This window comes from Neomonachus schauinslandi, chromosome 11 (assembly GCF_002201575.2).
Source record: "Neomonachus schauinslandi chromosome 11, ASM220157v2, whole genome shotgun sequence".
In the NCBI taxonomy this organism is placed as follows: domain Eukaryota; kingdom Metazoa; phylum Chordata; class Mammalia; order Carnivora; family Phocidae; genus Neomonachus; species Neomonachus schauinslandi.
The window spans coordinates 7,920,227-7,933,838 of record NC_058413.1 but is presented as its reverse complement, the minus strand read 5'-3'; the positions used below and the strand labels follow the sequence as shown (position 1 = coordinate 7,933,838).

The 13,612-nt window shown below is 59.6% G+C and overlaps 1 protein-coding gene across 3 annotated transcripts; it reads left to right on the top strand.

Annotated features, from left to right (window-relative positions):
• Positions 1–686: 686 nt before the first annotated feature.
• Positions 687–11,891, top strand: RPS6KA4 (ribosomal protein S6 kinase A4). Of its 3 annotated transcripts, none has more exons than XM_044919863.1 (17): positions 687–814; positions 922–993; positions 1,685–1,903; positions 1,996–2,111; positions 2,663–2,770; positions 2,998–3,078; positions 3,165–3,268; positions 3,364–3,514; positions 6,014–6,178; positions 8,320–8,451; positions 8,621–8,733; positions 8,829–8,922; positions 9,417–9,590; positions 9,671–9,865; positions 10,236–10,395; positions 10,586–10,749; positions 11,014–11,891. In XM_044919863.1, the coding sequence occupies exons 1-17, from the start codon at positions 760–762 to the stop codon at positions 11,206–11,208; spliced, it is 2,298 nt and encodes a 765-aa protein (XP_044775798.1). In that variant the 5' UTR covers positions 687–759; the 3' UTR covers positions 11,209–11,891. The 3 variants fall into 3 exon arrangements, with proteins under 3 accessions (XP_044775798.1, XP_044775797.1, XP_021540675.2); XM_044919862.1 differs by having other exon boundaries at positions 8,618–8,733; XM_021685000.2 differs by having other exon boundaries at positions 8,600–8,733.
• Positions 11,892–13,612: the final 1,721 nt, after the last annotated feature.

Sequence of the window (13,612 nt, the reverse complement as noted above, 5' to 3'; positions counted from 1 at the left end):
CGCCCAGAGACAGGGTGGTCAGGGCCCCTGAGCCCCCAGGCCCTCCCCTGCACAGGCAAGTCCACACTTGAGTGAGAGGTGCTGGGCAGAGGCCTCCAGGGCAGCACCTGGAAAAGGGTAGCCCTGAGGCTTCAGGCTGTCAAGGAAACCTGCACATCCCCTCCCCCTCTTTGTCCTGGTCAAGGAGTGATCAAAACTGAGTGAGTGAATTGAGATCTCTATGAAATCCCTCACTTTGGCTGGCGGCTAAGAATTGGACAGAGATGCATGGCTGCCCTTCGGCCTGGCACCCTGGAGGGGGCGGCTCCAAAGCGCCTCGGTGCCCCCCCCCCAGCCCCCTTGGGGCGCGGGCTCCCGTGTCTCATCCCCGCTGGCTTCGGCGGGCACCCGGGCAGACACCTGGCTCGGGAGTGGCCACCCAGTAGAAGCTCCAGGTTCTCCCCGGACCCCAGATGCGGCTCCCAAAGGGTGTTCCCAGGTCCCCAGGAGGGTCGCACGGGGTCCCGGAGTGCACAGCCCTGCTGCCGGCCGCGCGCGCCCGAGGGAGCCGGGCCGCCCCCACGCGCCCACCCGCCGCCCGGCGCTGTCACGTTCCAGCCGCCTGACTCAGGCCGCGCGGGGCGGGGAGCGGGAGGCGGCGCCGGCGCCCGCCTCGGCCCCCGGAGGCGGCACCAGGAAGCGCCCGCCCCGGCCGGAGCCGCCATGTAACCGGCGCCGCCCGGGAGCAGAGCCGCGCGGGCCCCCGGCCACCCGCACGCCATGGGGGACGAGGACGAGGACGAGGGCTGCGCCGTGGAGCTGCGGATCACCGAAGGTGGGGCGGGGGGCGGCCAGGGGGCGCGGGGCCGGGTGAGGGCCGCCGGGGCTGGGCCGGGAGGGGGGCATGCACTGGCCGGGCTCATTCGCCTCCTGTGCCCACAGCCAACCTGACCGGGCACGAGGAGAAGGTGAGCGTCGAGAACTTCGAGCTGCTCAAGGTGCTGGGCACGGGAGGTGAGGACCCCCACCCCCGGGGCAGGTGTCCCGAGCCTGGTGCGCTGGGCCTCTCGGCGGCGCACCCTCCTGGGCCTGGGCCAGGCCTCCGGCGATGCCCCCCACCCTTTCCCAGCAGGGCCCGCCTTGCCTGCCCCGCCCTGCCCTGCCAGGGTTTGCATGCCCAGTCCCAGGGACATGCCTACTCCTAGCACCGCTCCACATTCTGTTGCTCCTCCCTGCAAGGTCCTCCGGGATTTGCCAACACCCTCCAGGGCTTGCAGCCCTCCCGAGGGATTTGCACACCTCCATATGCGAGCCTGGTCTCCTGCTTTGCTCACTCCCAGCTTTGCAAGTCCCCGGCCTGGGTTTGCACATCCCTCCCCCGTCCACTTTGCATCCCCCTGCATCTGTCTGATCTGCCCCAGCTCTGCCCATGTTCTGCCCCCACCCTGCATGGCAAGCTTCCAGGAGTTGCACGTCTTCCAGCCTGGTTTGCACATCTCCTCCCCGCTTTTGTGGGCCCTCCGGGGCTGTGTACACCTTTTCCTGAGAAGGCTGTGTCAGCCTTTTGCACCCTTGCCTCTCACTCCAGCTCCTTCCCCCAGTGTGCACACCCTCTGGGTTGGCATCGCCCCCGCCCCCGCCCCCACCAGTCCGCACCACCCTTCCGCTCACGGTCTACCCCTCCGCTCGCTCACTGCTCCCACAGCCTACGGGAAGGTGTTCCTGGTGCGGAAAGCAGTCGGGCACGATGCAGGGAAGCTGTATGCTATGAAGGTGCTGCGTAAGGCAGCCCTGGTGCAGCGCGCCAAGACGCAGGAACACACACGCACCGAGCGCTCCGTGCTGGAGCTGGTGCGCCAGGCACCCTTCCTGGTTACGCTGCACTACGCCTTCCAGACGGACGCCAAGCTGCACCTCATCCTGGGTAAGGGCGGGCACCTACCGACCTTGGGGGCCATGGAGGCAGGTGGGGCCGCTCGGTCGGCGTTGCGTCCCAACCCCCATTCCACCCCCCAGACTATGTGAGTGGAGGCGAGATGTTCACCCACCTCTACCAGCGCCAGCACTTCAAAGAGGCCGAGGTGCGCGTGTATGGGGGCGAGATCGTGCTGGCCCTGGAGCACCTGCACAAGGTGGGTGAGGACCCGGCCTCCGGGCTCTTGCCACGGGCACTGAGGGGCCTCCAAACATGGCAGCCTTGAAGCGCTTTCTCTTGGGTGGTCTTGGTGGGGGCCGGGCCTGGACGCATCTGGAAGGAAGGCCTTAGCGCTGCCTGGGGAGGGGTCTCCCCCCCCCCCCCCCGCCCCCCTGTGGCACCCCCTCAGAGGGGCTTTCCTCCGACAGGGAACTCGGGACTGCCTCCCGGGGCCACGCTCGCAGAACTTCCTCAAATGGAGACCTCATGCCTTGGCTCCCAAGGCCTTCTTGCAATGGGACTCTTCACACAGGCTCTCCTTCCCTCTGGGGCCTTGGGGCCTGTTCCCATGGTGTCCTCCTTCCTTGCTTTTACATTGGAAATGGCTTTTGCCATCTGATGGCCCAGTGTCTGGGCCCACTGCTGCACCGGAGACCCCTTCTCTAGGGGGCTCCCCTTATCCCGAGCTGGGTCTTGGTGCCTGGGCACGAGCCGTAGGAGGTGGGGATGTCGGGGAGGAAGGCTCAGCACTGCTCTCGCTCCCACCAGCTGGGTATCATCTACCGAGATCTGAAGCTGGAGAACGTGCTGCTTGACTCCGAGGGCCACATCGTCCTCACAGACTTCGGGCTTAGCAAGGAGTTCCTGACGGAGGAGGTGAGCGAGGGGCACTCTCCCTGCCTCCTGCACCCCCATGCAAGCCTCCGCCTTCCTGTCTCCTGCTCCGTGCCTGGCTCTGCGTTTTGGCCACGCAGAGGTAAACAGGTCCAGGCCCTGCCTTCAGGAGGCACTGCCCCCCTGTTCCAACCCTCACAAGTCCAGCGAGTCCTACTCTGAGCCTTGGGGACTGCTGGGTGTCCAAATGGGTCCTCTTGCCCTCCCAGAAAGAACGAACCTTCTCCTTCTGTGGCACTATCGAGTACATGGCCCCCGAAATTATCCGCAGCAAGTCGGGGCATGGCAAGGTGGGTTCGCAGGGGAGTGGGTGGGGAGTGGCGGTGGGGTGAGGTAGGGGTGGCCACAGGCCCTCACCCTGGCTCTGCCCCGGCAGGCGGTGGACTGGTGGAGCCTGGGCATCCTGCTCTTCGAACTGCTGACCGGGGCCTCGCCCTTCACACTGGAGGGCGAGAGGAACACGCAGGCAGAGGTGTCCCGGTGAGCGGGGCTGGACAAGAAGGGGGGGCAGGGAGGGGCCTGGGCAGGGTTGGGGAGGGGGCTCGCTGCCCCTGACGCCCCCCCAATCCTCCCAGACGGATCCTGAAGTGCTCCCCTCCCTTCCCCCCCCGGATCGGGCCTGTGGCACAGGACCTGCTGCGGCGGCTGCTTTGCAAGGACCCCAAGAAGCGGCTGGGCGCGGGGCCCCAGGGGGCGCAGGAAGTCAGGAACCACCCCTTCTTCCAGGTGAGGTTCCTGACTCCCCGCCACAGCTCTCCGCACGCTACCCAGACGGGGCCGCTGCTCTGGGTTGGGGGACCCTGGAGGGATGATCTGAGACCAGCTGATTTCACCTGACTTAGAAAAACCGCCAGATAAAGCGGGTTTGTCTTCTCCATCTCTGGTGCAACTTGGAAGGAGTGTTCCTGGGGGAAAGAATTGTAGGTTCACTGACTGTCAGGGCTGGCAGGGACTTGAGAATGCCTTCGTTGGTCCTTTCACTGGACAGGTTCAGAGAAGGGAGGCGACCTGCTCCGGATGGCACAGGAAATGGTGTAGAGCTGGGGATCGATTGCAGGTCTCCTGTTGGCTCACATCAGTACTAAAAGTCACACTTAGGGCTCTCCGCACCCACCCAGGCATTTTGTTCTTTGTTCCAGCATTCTCTGTGTGCCTGTCATTCAGATGGGCAGTTGGTCGGTCGCTTGGGTTTTGTTCAGTTGTTAAGAGCACGCACAGATTAGAGTGCGGTGCAGGGTGAATTCTGTTTCCTTGTGAGAGCTCGCTGGCTCGGGCGCTGTGCGTGGCCAGTGTCGTTGCCTCGCGGGACCCCGTACCAGTGAACGCCTGCTGTGTGTTGGCTCTTTGCTTGCATCATTTCATGTAACCTGCAGAAGCATTCTGATGGGGAAACTGAAGTTCAGAGAGGTTAAGTCATTTGCCCAAGGTCACACAGCCAGGACGTGATGGGGCTCAGATCCAAGCCCAGGTCTGGATGATTTGAAGCCTGTGCACTTCACTGCTGTGTTCTGTTTACTTGTGGGCATCAGATTAGCCACTTGTCTGACATCGTCACGGAAGTGCCCATTTATGGGCACTTATTGTGGGCCAGGCACTCGGTTACTCTTGCTATGAGTGCTATCTCCAATCTTCCCACCACGGTCCCTTGGAGATGCTTTCTGAGACAGGAATCTAAGTCTTTGTGGTGAAGTTGTCCCTTGGTGGGGGAAGGGGCTGGGCAGTGTCCCTTTCCTTAAGCGGATTCCTCAAACCCACCCTGCGTGCATGCCAAGCCCTGGGTTCTGGGAGTCGGTTGACCAGCAGTCATACTGGAGAGTCCCTAAGGTCTTCGAGGGCTGATGCTCAGAAGGGGTGTTCCCTGCAGTCCCCCTGCTCTCAAGACAGCCCCTTTGGTGATAGCAATGCTGAGGTCCTGGTACCAGACCCGGGGCCTTTGAGACCAAGTCAGGCATCTTGGCTGCAAGTGACAAAAAGTCCTACTCAAAATGGTGATGTCCCTGGAATAGAGAGATTGGCTGCTAAGAAGAGAGAGCGGAGTGAACAGTGGTCTAAACAAGATAGAGGTTTATTTTTTTTTATTTCTGTTCTCATATAAAAGGTTGGCGGGCCAGGGCTGCTGTGGTGTTTTCATGAATACAAGCTCCTTTCTTCGTTTTTTTTTTAACTCTCCTCCATTCTTAGCATGTGGCCTCCAGCCCCAGGGTTGCCTCGTGGTCCAAAATGGCTGCTGGAGCACTTGCCATTTAGGCTGTCATCTAGGCAGAAATCAAGAGGAGAAAGGAGGGGAAGGGCAAAATGGACACATGCCAACTGTTCACCCTCCTCTTGAGGTTCTTTCTCTGGATTCTCACAATTTTTACTTACAGGTTATGGGTCACCCCTAAGTGCAAGGAAGTTTGTTAAATACTGGCTTTTAATTGTGTACATTGATTGCTTCCTGTGATAACACTGGGGCTATGGTACTAAGGAAGACGGGGAATATAGAAGTTGGGCAGGCAACAAACAGACTCTGCCATCCTAACTTAAACTTAAAAAGGCATGTTTTAGTTCCCGTATGTGAAAAGTCCGAGGAAGAGTGGTCTGACCTCAGGCAAGGCTGCATCCAGGTGTTAGATTTATGTTTTTAAGAATTTCTTTCTTTTGGGGCGCCTGGGTGGCTCAGTTGGTTAAGCGACTGCCTTCGGCTCAGGTCATGATCCTGGAGTCCTGGGATCGAGTCCCGCATCGGGCTCCCTGCTCGGCAGGGGGTCTGCTTCTCCCTCTGACCCTCTTCCCTCTCAGGCTCTCTGTCTCTCATTCTCTCTCTCTCAAATAAATAAATAAAATCTTTAAAAAAAAAAAAAAAAGAATTTCTTTCTTTTTCTCTTGGGTGTTCTCCATGGGGACTTCATCATTAGACCCCGAGGGGGTCCCCAGCAGTTCCAGGCCCATGTCCTTCCAGATTTAAGTCCAGTTGGAGAAAGAGATTTGTTTTGCATGCCAATGCTAACAAAAGTCCCAGAATTGACTGAGTGTAGTGGAGAGATGATTCTCTAAGGGAAATAGGGATTCTCTTATCAAAGGGAGAAAAACAGAAGCCAGGGAGGCAGGGAGAACAGCTTTCCAGCCAAATGCCAGAGAGACCCTTGCCTCACTGAAGAGGAGCTGCCCAGTCAGGGTGGCCTGAGGGGACAGGGGTTTTCACTTCCTGCCCTTCACCCCCAATCTCTCATTCCATTTCTCCAGGGTCTGGATTGGGCTGCTCTGGCTGCCAGGAAAATTCCAGCCCCATTCCGACCCCAGATCCGCTCAGAGCTAGATGTGGGCAACTTTGCAGAAGAATTTACTCGGCTGGAGCCTGTCTACTCACCCCCTGGCAGCCCCCCGCCTGGGGACCCTCGCATCTTCCAGGTGAGTGAGAGCTCACCGAACTGCAGGTGCCATGGAGACAGGATGATGCTGCTGCCACCCTGGACCGGGGCTGACTCATGGCCCTGCATAGGCCCTGTGTTCTGATCAGGACTCAGCATCCCCCCCCAGACCCTGTCCACTGGTGGGATACCTGGAGTTGTCAGTCACACAGACTGCCACGGCAGGGCTCGTCTTTGAATTACATGGTTTATCTTTACATTTCATGATAACTTCCCTTCTACTCCATATATCTTTACTGTAATGTAAAGATACTGTTTTAACTATCCATTTGGTTAAGTGGATAACTAGAAAGAGATGCCATGTTTATACTGTGGCTTTGCGTGTCCCTTGGCAAATCATATCACATGTGTGGAAGCACAGGCCCCCTCCACTCAGTTTTAGAAGCTTAGGCCTGTTGGGCAAGGTCAAACTGCTCGGCATTCAGGGCCCTGCGTGATGCGGTCCTTGCTCAGTGCCCTAGCCTCAGTGCTCACTGTTGTCCCACTTGGTACTCTACCACCTATGAACAGCTCAGAGGTTCCAGAGCACACATCTGTGCCTTTGCACATGCAATTCCCTCCACCTGGAGGACCTTCCCATAGCTGCCCACCTGGCACTCCCACTCACCTTTCAAGTGAACCTCCTTGTGTGATGCTGCTCCTGTGTGAATTCCTCCCCGCCGCTCTGGTCCTGGGTTGCCCTCTCCTTGTGCATTGGTCCTCTGGAGGTGGCACCGTGTCAGGTTGTATCCTAACTGCCTTACTGGGACTGCCTCCCCTGGTCTGGAAGCTCCCAGAAGGCAGGGATTACGTTTAATTGCCCAGTGTGGGGGCCTGGCCTGTAGGATATGGTCCATAAATATGAAATAAGAACAGGCCAATAGCAAGTGTAGATGGGTCAGCCCCCCTGTGAGGCTCTCCCAAGTGATGGCTGTGTTGGAACAGCCCTCCACCGATTTATTAATTTATTTTAGAGAGCAAGAGAGTGGGTGGGGGGAGGGCAGAGGCAGAGGGAGGGAGTCTAAAGCAGACTCCATGCTGACCGTGGAGCCTGATGCAGGGCTCGATCCTACCACCCCGAGATCATAACCTGAGCTGAAACCAAGAGTCCGATGCTTTACTGACTGCACCACCCAGGCGCCCCCATTATCTCACAGTTCTGAGAAAGTTCTTTCTTGTGAATCAGTGGTTACTTTCATTCATTCATTTATTTTTTTTATTTTAATTTTTATTTAACTATTTTATTATTTTTTTAAAGACTTATTTTAGAGAGAGAGAGTGCACAAGCCTGGGCTGGGGGTGGGGGGGAGAGGGAGAGGGAGAGAGAATCTCCAGCAGACTCCCCACTGAGCCTGGAGCCTGATGTAGGGCTTGGATCCCACCACCCCGATATCATGACCTGAGCTGAAACCAAAAATTGGACTCCCAACTGACTGAGCTACCCAGGCGCCCCTCATTCATTCATTTAATGATTCAAGAATATGTATTGAGTGACTACAATGTGCCCGGCACGGATCTGGGCCCCGGGGACAGATCGATGAACCTAACAGACAAGTGTGGAGTCTGCGTTCTTGTGCACAGTGGGGCTGTGTTTTTAGGAGAAAACAATTCGTCGTTAAACTTACCCTTAAGAATCCCTTGAATTGCCTCTTTGTATTTCCTCAGTAGCCCCCCCTTGCAGAGGAGGCCAATGTTTGGTTTGAGATGAAGGCATAAAGACTTTTTGTATTCAGTGGGTGGATTTGAATTCTCATAAGCTAAGTGTGTGTGATGCCAGGCCACAGCCCTTTCATGCCTTGGGTCCATCGTTTTCTGGGTCACTGCACTGTGCTAGATGATGCCCTTGGCACTCAGGGTGGGGGGTTTACTGTGGTGAGAACGGTGGAGTCGCAGACTGGTGGGGGGACATGAACCCAAGTGATCATAGAACAAGGTGGAATGAAATGTCCACCCACCTGTGTGCACCAGCATACCAAAGCAACGTCCTCCCCCACCCACTCTGGTCCAGGGTCTTCCTCTGAGCCCTGCCCCTCACTGGGCCTGGGCCTTCCAGGGACTCACTCCATATGCCCCTGCAGGGACTCCATATGCACCTGTAGCCCCTATGCCCATAAGCCCCCTCCACCCCCCTCCACCCCGCAGGGATACTCCTTCGTGGCGCCCTCCATCCTGTTTGACCATAACAACGCGGTGATGATGACGGATGTGCTGGAAGCATCTGGCGCTGGAGACCGGCCTGGCCGGGCAGCGGTGGCCAGGAGCGCCATGATGCAGGTGGGTGGGGCCCGGGTGGGGAGTTGATTCTGGGGTGTCTGGGCTCGCGGATTCCAGACCTGGCTTCAGCAGGCGCCCATGGTGTGACCACGGTGAGGTTTGGAGGGGCTCCCTGGTAGGATCTCTGACGCACCCCCTTCGCCGCCAGGACTCGCCCTTCTTCCAGCAGTACGAGCTGGACCTGCGGGAGCCCGCGCTCGGCCAGGGCAGCTTCTCCGTGTGTCGCCGCTGTCGCCAGCGCCAGAGTGGCCAGGAGTTCGCGGTCAAGATCCTCAGCCGCAGGTGGGCGGGCCCGGGCTGGGCGGGGCCGGGCGAAGACGGCTCCGGGAGGCGGGGCCGGAGGTCGGCCCAACTGACCGCGCCTGCCTTGCCCGCAGGCTGGAGGAGAACACGCAGCGAGAAGTGGCCGCCCTACGGCTTTGCCAGTCGCACCCAAACGTGGTGAAGTTGCATGACGTGCATCACGACCAGGTGACCCTTTCTTGGGCTGGGGCACAACGCAGGGACTCAGGAGGCTGCTCTTGGAGGGCGGCGGGCCGGTGGGGGGGGGTTGGGGGTGGGGGGTGGGGGTGTGGTGGGCGGGGAGGCAGGCAGGAGGAGGGGCCTGAGGACTGGGTGGGTGGGGGCGCTGAGGGATGTGGCAGGCCAGAGAGGTGGGATTTGAGTGGAGTAGGGCAGGAGGATCGGAAGGCGGAGCTGAGGATGGCCAAGGGAACAGAATTTGAGGAAGACGTGGAGGGGGCTAGGATTTAAGGTGGCAAAGGGGCGGAGGCCCAGAAGGACGTGGGGCCTAAGGGTGGTTTTCGGGTGGTCTTGAGTTCCGGGCTCCAAGAGAGGCGGGGACTGAGGCTAGGGGCGGGGCCTGGTCAGTGGGTGGGGCCCGGTGTGGATTGGACCGGGGAGGTCGGTAGGTAGGTCGGACCTTGACCCAGGTGGTGACCTAGGCCTGCCGCTCCGCCCCGCAGCTGCACACGTACCTGGTTCTGGAGCTGCTGCGGGGCGGGGAGCTGCTGGAGCACATCCGCAAGAAGCGGCACTTCAGCGAGTCCGAAGCGAGCCAGATCCTGCGCAGCCTCGTGTCGGCAGTGAGCTTCATGCACGAGGAGGCGGGCGTGGTGCATCGGGACCTCAAGCCCGAGGTGGGCGTGGGGCTTGGGCAGCCGGGGAGGGCTGAGGTGCGGAGGGCTAGTCTCTGACGGCCGCCCCGTCGTCCTCACAGAACATTCTGTACGCCGATGACACGCCCGGAGCCCCCGTGAAGATCATCGACTTTGGGTTCGCGCGGCTGCGCCCGCAGAGCCCCGCGGGGCCCATGCAGACGCCCTGCTTCACGCTGCAGTATGCAGCTCCCGAGCTGTTGGCGCAGCAGGGCTACGACGAGTCCTGCGACCTCTGGAGCCTCGGTGTCATTCTGGTATGAGACGGGGTCCCCGGGACGGTTCGGGGTGCCTCCAGCCTGGGGCCAGAGGGTTTCCTGATGCGGGCCAGCAGGGACAACCCCCGAGGCAGAGGACAGGGGTCATCTTGGTGGGGGTGGCAGGGTTTGCTCTGAGGCTGGGTTTAGGGGTCGTCCTAATACAGAGGCAGGGTTGCTTAGGTGCTGGGGTCAGGGCCCCCGAGTATTAGGGGTTGGAGGTCAACATCATGATGCATGGGCCTCAGGAGTTACCCTCGTGGAGAGGGTGAATGGTTCTGTGGGTGGGCTAAGTCAGCCTCCTGGCCTGTCTTGGCCCTGCAGTCTGGACCGTTCTCACTCCCCCCCCCCCACCCCCTCCCCCCCCCAGAACATGCACGTGTCGGGGCCGGTCCCCCTCCACGGGGCCTCAGGCCAGGGTGGGCAGAGCCAGGCGGCAGAGATCATGTGCAAGATCCGCGAGGGGCGCTTCTCTCTTGACCGGGAGGCCTGGCAGGGCGTGTCTGAGGAAGCCAAGGAGCTGGTCCGAGGTGCGGAGTGGGGGGGTGGGAGGTGTTACCGAGGGGGGCGGCCATGGGGTCAAGGTGGGGCAGGGGTCCTCAGTGGGTTAGGTGTTTGGTCTGGGGGACTGGTCAGGGAGGAGAGTGGGGCTGTTGGGATCTCTCTGGGGCGCAGCCTCCACGCTCGCCCCTCCTCAACCCTTCCCTGCCCTGCCTCCAGGGCTCCTGACGGTGGACCCCGCCAAGCGGCTGAAGCTCGAGGGGCTGCGGGGCAGCTCATGGCTGCAGGACGGCAGCGCCCGCTCCTCGCCCCCACTCCGGACACCCGACGTGCTGGAGTCCTCGGGGCCAGCTGTGCGCTCCGGGCTCAACGCCACTTTCATGGTGAGGGGCGGGGCCCGCGGGAGGCGGGGCTGGGGAGGCGGGGCCTCCAGGAGGCGACGCCCTCCGAGCCCATAAAGGTGAGGTGACTGAGTCCTGGCCTCTGGTCGGTGGTCACCCTGACCTTTGGGGAGTCTGGAGGCCAACGACCTGTTGGCCTTGACCTAGTGGGATGGGAGGGAGGATCCGGGATGGGGTTAAAGCTAGGATCTGGAATTCGAGGCCCGGCGGGTGGTGGTGGGGCCCTCACCTCCTACTCTCGTGCAGGCCTTCAACCGGGGCAAGCGCGAGGGCTTCTTCCTGAAGAGCGTGGAGAACGCGCCGCTGGCCAAGCGGCGGAAACAGAAGCTGCGGAGCGCCGCCACCTCCCGCCGCGTCTCCCCCGCGCCCACCGCCCCGGGCAGGGCCCCCGCCGCCAAGGGAGCCCCCAGACGAGCCAACGGCCCCATGCCGCCCTCCTAGCCCCCGCCACAGCGACCCCTCCTTCCCCCCATAGGGGCTGTGACCTGGGAGCCTCGGTATCGGCCCCGCCCCATCCCCAGGGATTGCCCTTCCCTCCCCTTCCCCCCCACCCCACTCCCAGACAGAGCAGAAGTATTTTTATAAGCAGAGAATTTTTTATGTCTTACCAGATAGAGTTAGAGATGCAGGGAGGGAGGGGCCTCTGCCAAGACCATGCCTCATCTGGCAGAAGGCACTTCTCCCCCAGGGGGCTGCTCCACCCGAAGGGCTCCTCCCCCGTTTCTCCATTCTCCGCACTGAGTTGCCACGGGGAGAAACTGGGACCTCTCCCCTGCCCTCCCCTGAGGCCCTGCTCTTGGGAGGGAGCGCCCCTCTAGCTGTCACTTTATGGACTGTGTGCAATTACGTCCACCAAAGACCTGTGCTGGGGGGGGGGGGGGGGGTTCAAGGAGAGGCCTCTGAAGCATTTCTGCCTCACTTTATGTCACCTGCTTCTCCCCTGTTTGGGGCAAAGGAAGGAAGTAGGCGACCCCTATAAGGGGAGGCCCCTTCTCCCCCCCTCCCAACCCCCCTTGGCACAGCTGCCTCTGGCTGGGGGCAGGGCCTTGAGGGTCTGGGCTGGGCATCCACAGTCACTGCCTCAGCCCATCCAGGCTGTGCCTTTGACTTTAAAATAAAAGTCCATCCAGTGCTGTGTGTCATCTGTGTGTGTGAGGAGGGTGTGCAGGGCAGAGGGCTTGGGGCAAATTCTCAGCCGGGGGGGGCCTGGGGCCTCAGGAGGGGCAGGGCAGACCCTTCTGGGTAAGACCATACCCTTTGTCCTTGACTTTTAGCCTGAGCAGCAGGGGGGCCAAACAATCATCCCACCTGTGTATTCGGACAGCTCTGCCATGTATCCTTTAGAATTCTCTTGGTTGTAAGTAATAGAACCTAAACTTACTTCAGCAGAGTGGGATTTTTAGGCCCTTACAACTATACTTTGCAGGGGGAGACCCAGGCAAGGCCTGATCTGTACACAAACACATGATCAGGACCCAGTTTCTCAGTCTGAAACTTTTTATTCTGTTTTCTTGGGGTTGTATCCTGGAGGATTTTCCTTTTGGCCCCAGGGTGGGTGCTGGGTGCTCCGGGGCTATGCACTGAAATAGGGTGATGAAGAGAGTCTTGGTTGTAGCATTCCCGAGGGAAATGCGAAGATGTACTCTGATTGGATGCACTTAGGTCATGTGTCCACGGTGGACCAATCACTGTGTCCAGGGATGCCTTAGACCTGGATCACGGCCTCCCCTCTGGAAGCTCATCGGGTGAAGAGCAGGAGGAGGGCCGGGCCCTTAGAGAGAGGCCAGCTGGGCAGAGCTTGGTGCCTGTATGCGAGGGACCGAGTGAGGGGAGCCGCCCATATTCGTGCTGCTCAGAGTGATCAGTGTGGCCCCGCTCCAGCTCTGCGATCCCAGCTAGGTGGTTGGTGCCACAGGGCCACTGTGGTCCCAGCATCTTTGTGGGCACCCGGGTCAGAGCTCTTTGTATAGTGCAGAGAACCCTACCCCAGGGTTGCCTGGATAGTACCACTCTAGGTGTCTGTCTCCAGGCCTTCTCTTCCCATATTACCCCGTGGGGGCATCTCATGGTGGACCTTCCTATCTTGAGGTTTGCCTCTTACTGGGGGAGGTACCCGGAAGACATGAACCTAGAGATGCTGAAGTCCGGGCAAAGGCAGGCAGGTCCCAGGGGCAGGTGGGGTCCCGTGGGGCACATCCAACTGTGTCCCATCCTGAAGGTGTGAGAGAGGAGGGAAGGGCCTAGGAGCAGGTTCCCAGGAGAAGAGGAGAAGGGGAAAGCATCTGGAATTCTGAGTCCTGTGTTGCTGACTGTTACATGAGCAGCTCACCAAACAGCTGCAGGCTTCCCCATTTTATTTTTTTTAAAGGGGGTCACATGACTGTTAAGATGAACTGGTGAATGAACAGATGTGACATTGTGGTCATTCAGTCACGAAGGATTTACTGAGATTTACTGAGGTCTTCTGATGTGCAGGGACGGGCCTGAGCACTCTACGTGGATTAGCTCCCTGACTCCTCACAACTAGTTTATGAGAAAAGCATCATCTTCATTTCAGAGATGAGAAAGGTGAGCCTCAGTGAAGGTCAGCACCTTGCTCGAGGTCACTCAGCTAGAAGTGCATTTGACCCCGGTGGGCTGATTCCAGAATTCCTTCAACCCCAGGAGTTCCAATGTAAAGATGGGCTTTAATTTTTTTTTTTTTAAGATTTTATTTATTTATTAGACACAGAGAGAGAGAGAGAGAGCACAAGTAGGCAGAGTGGCAGGCAGATGGAGAGGGAGAAGCAGCCTCTCCGCTGAGCAGGGAGCCGGATGTGGGGCTCAATCCCAAGACCCCAGGATC

Bases quoted from the DNA above. Each gene is read 5' to 3' on its own strand.
- RPS6KA4 (XM_021685000.2), top strand. From the start codon at position 760: ATGGGGGACGAGGACGAGGACGAGGGCTGCGCCGTGGAGCTGCGGATC. The intron at 994-1,684 runs GTGAGGACCCCC...CTGCTCCCACAG, and splicing joins CAAGGTGCTGGGCACGGGAG to CCTACGGGAAGGTGTTCCTG. The intron at 3,515-6,013 runs GTGAGGTTCCTG...CCATTTCTCCAG, and splicing joins GGAACCACCCCTTCTTCCAG to GGTCTGGATTGGGCTGCTCT.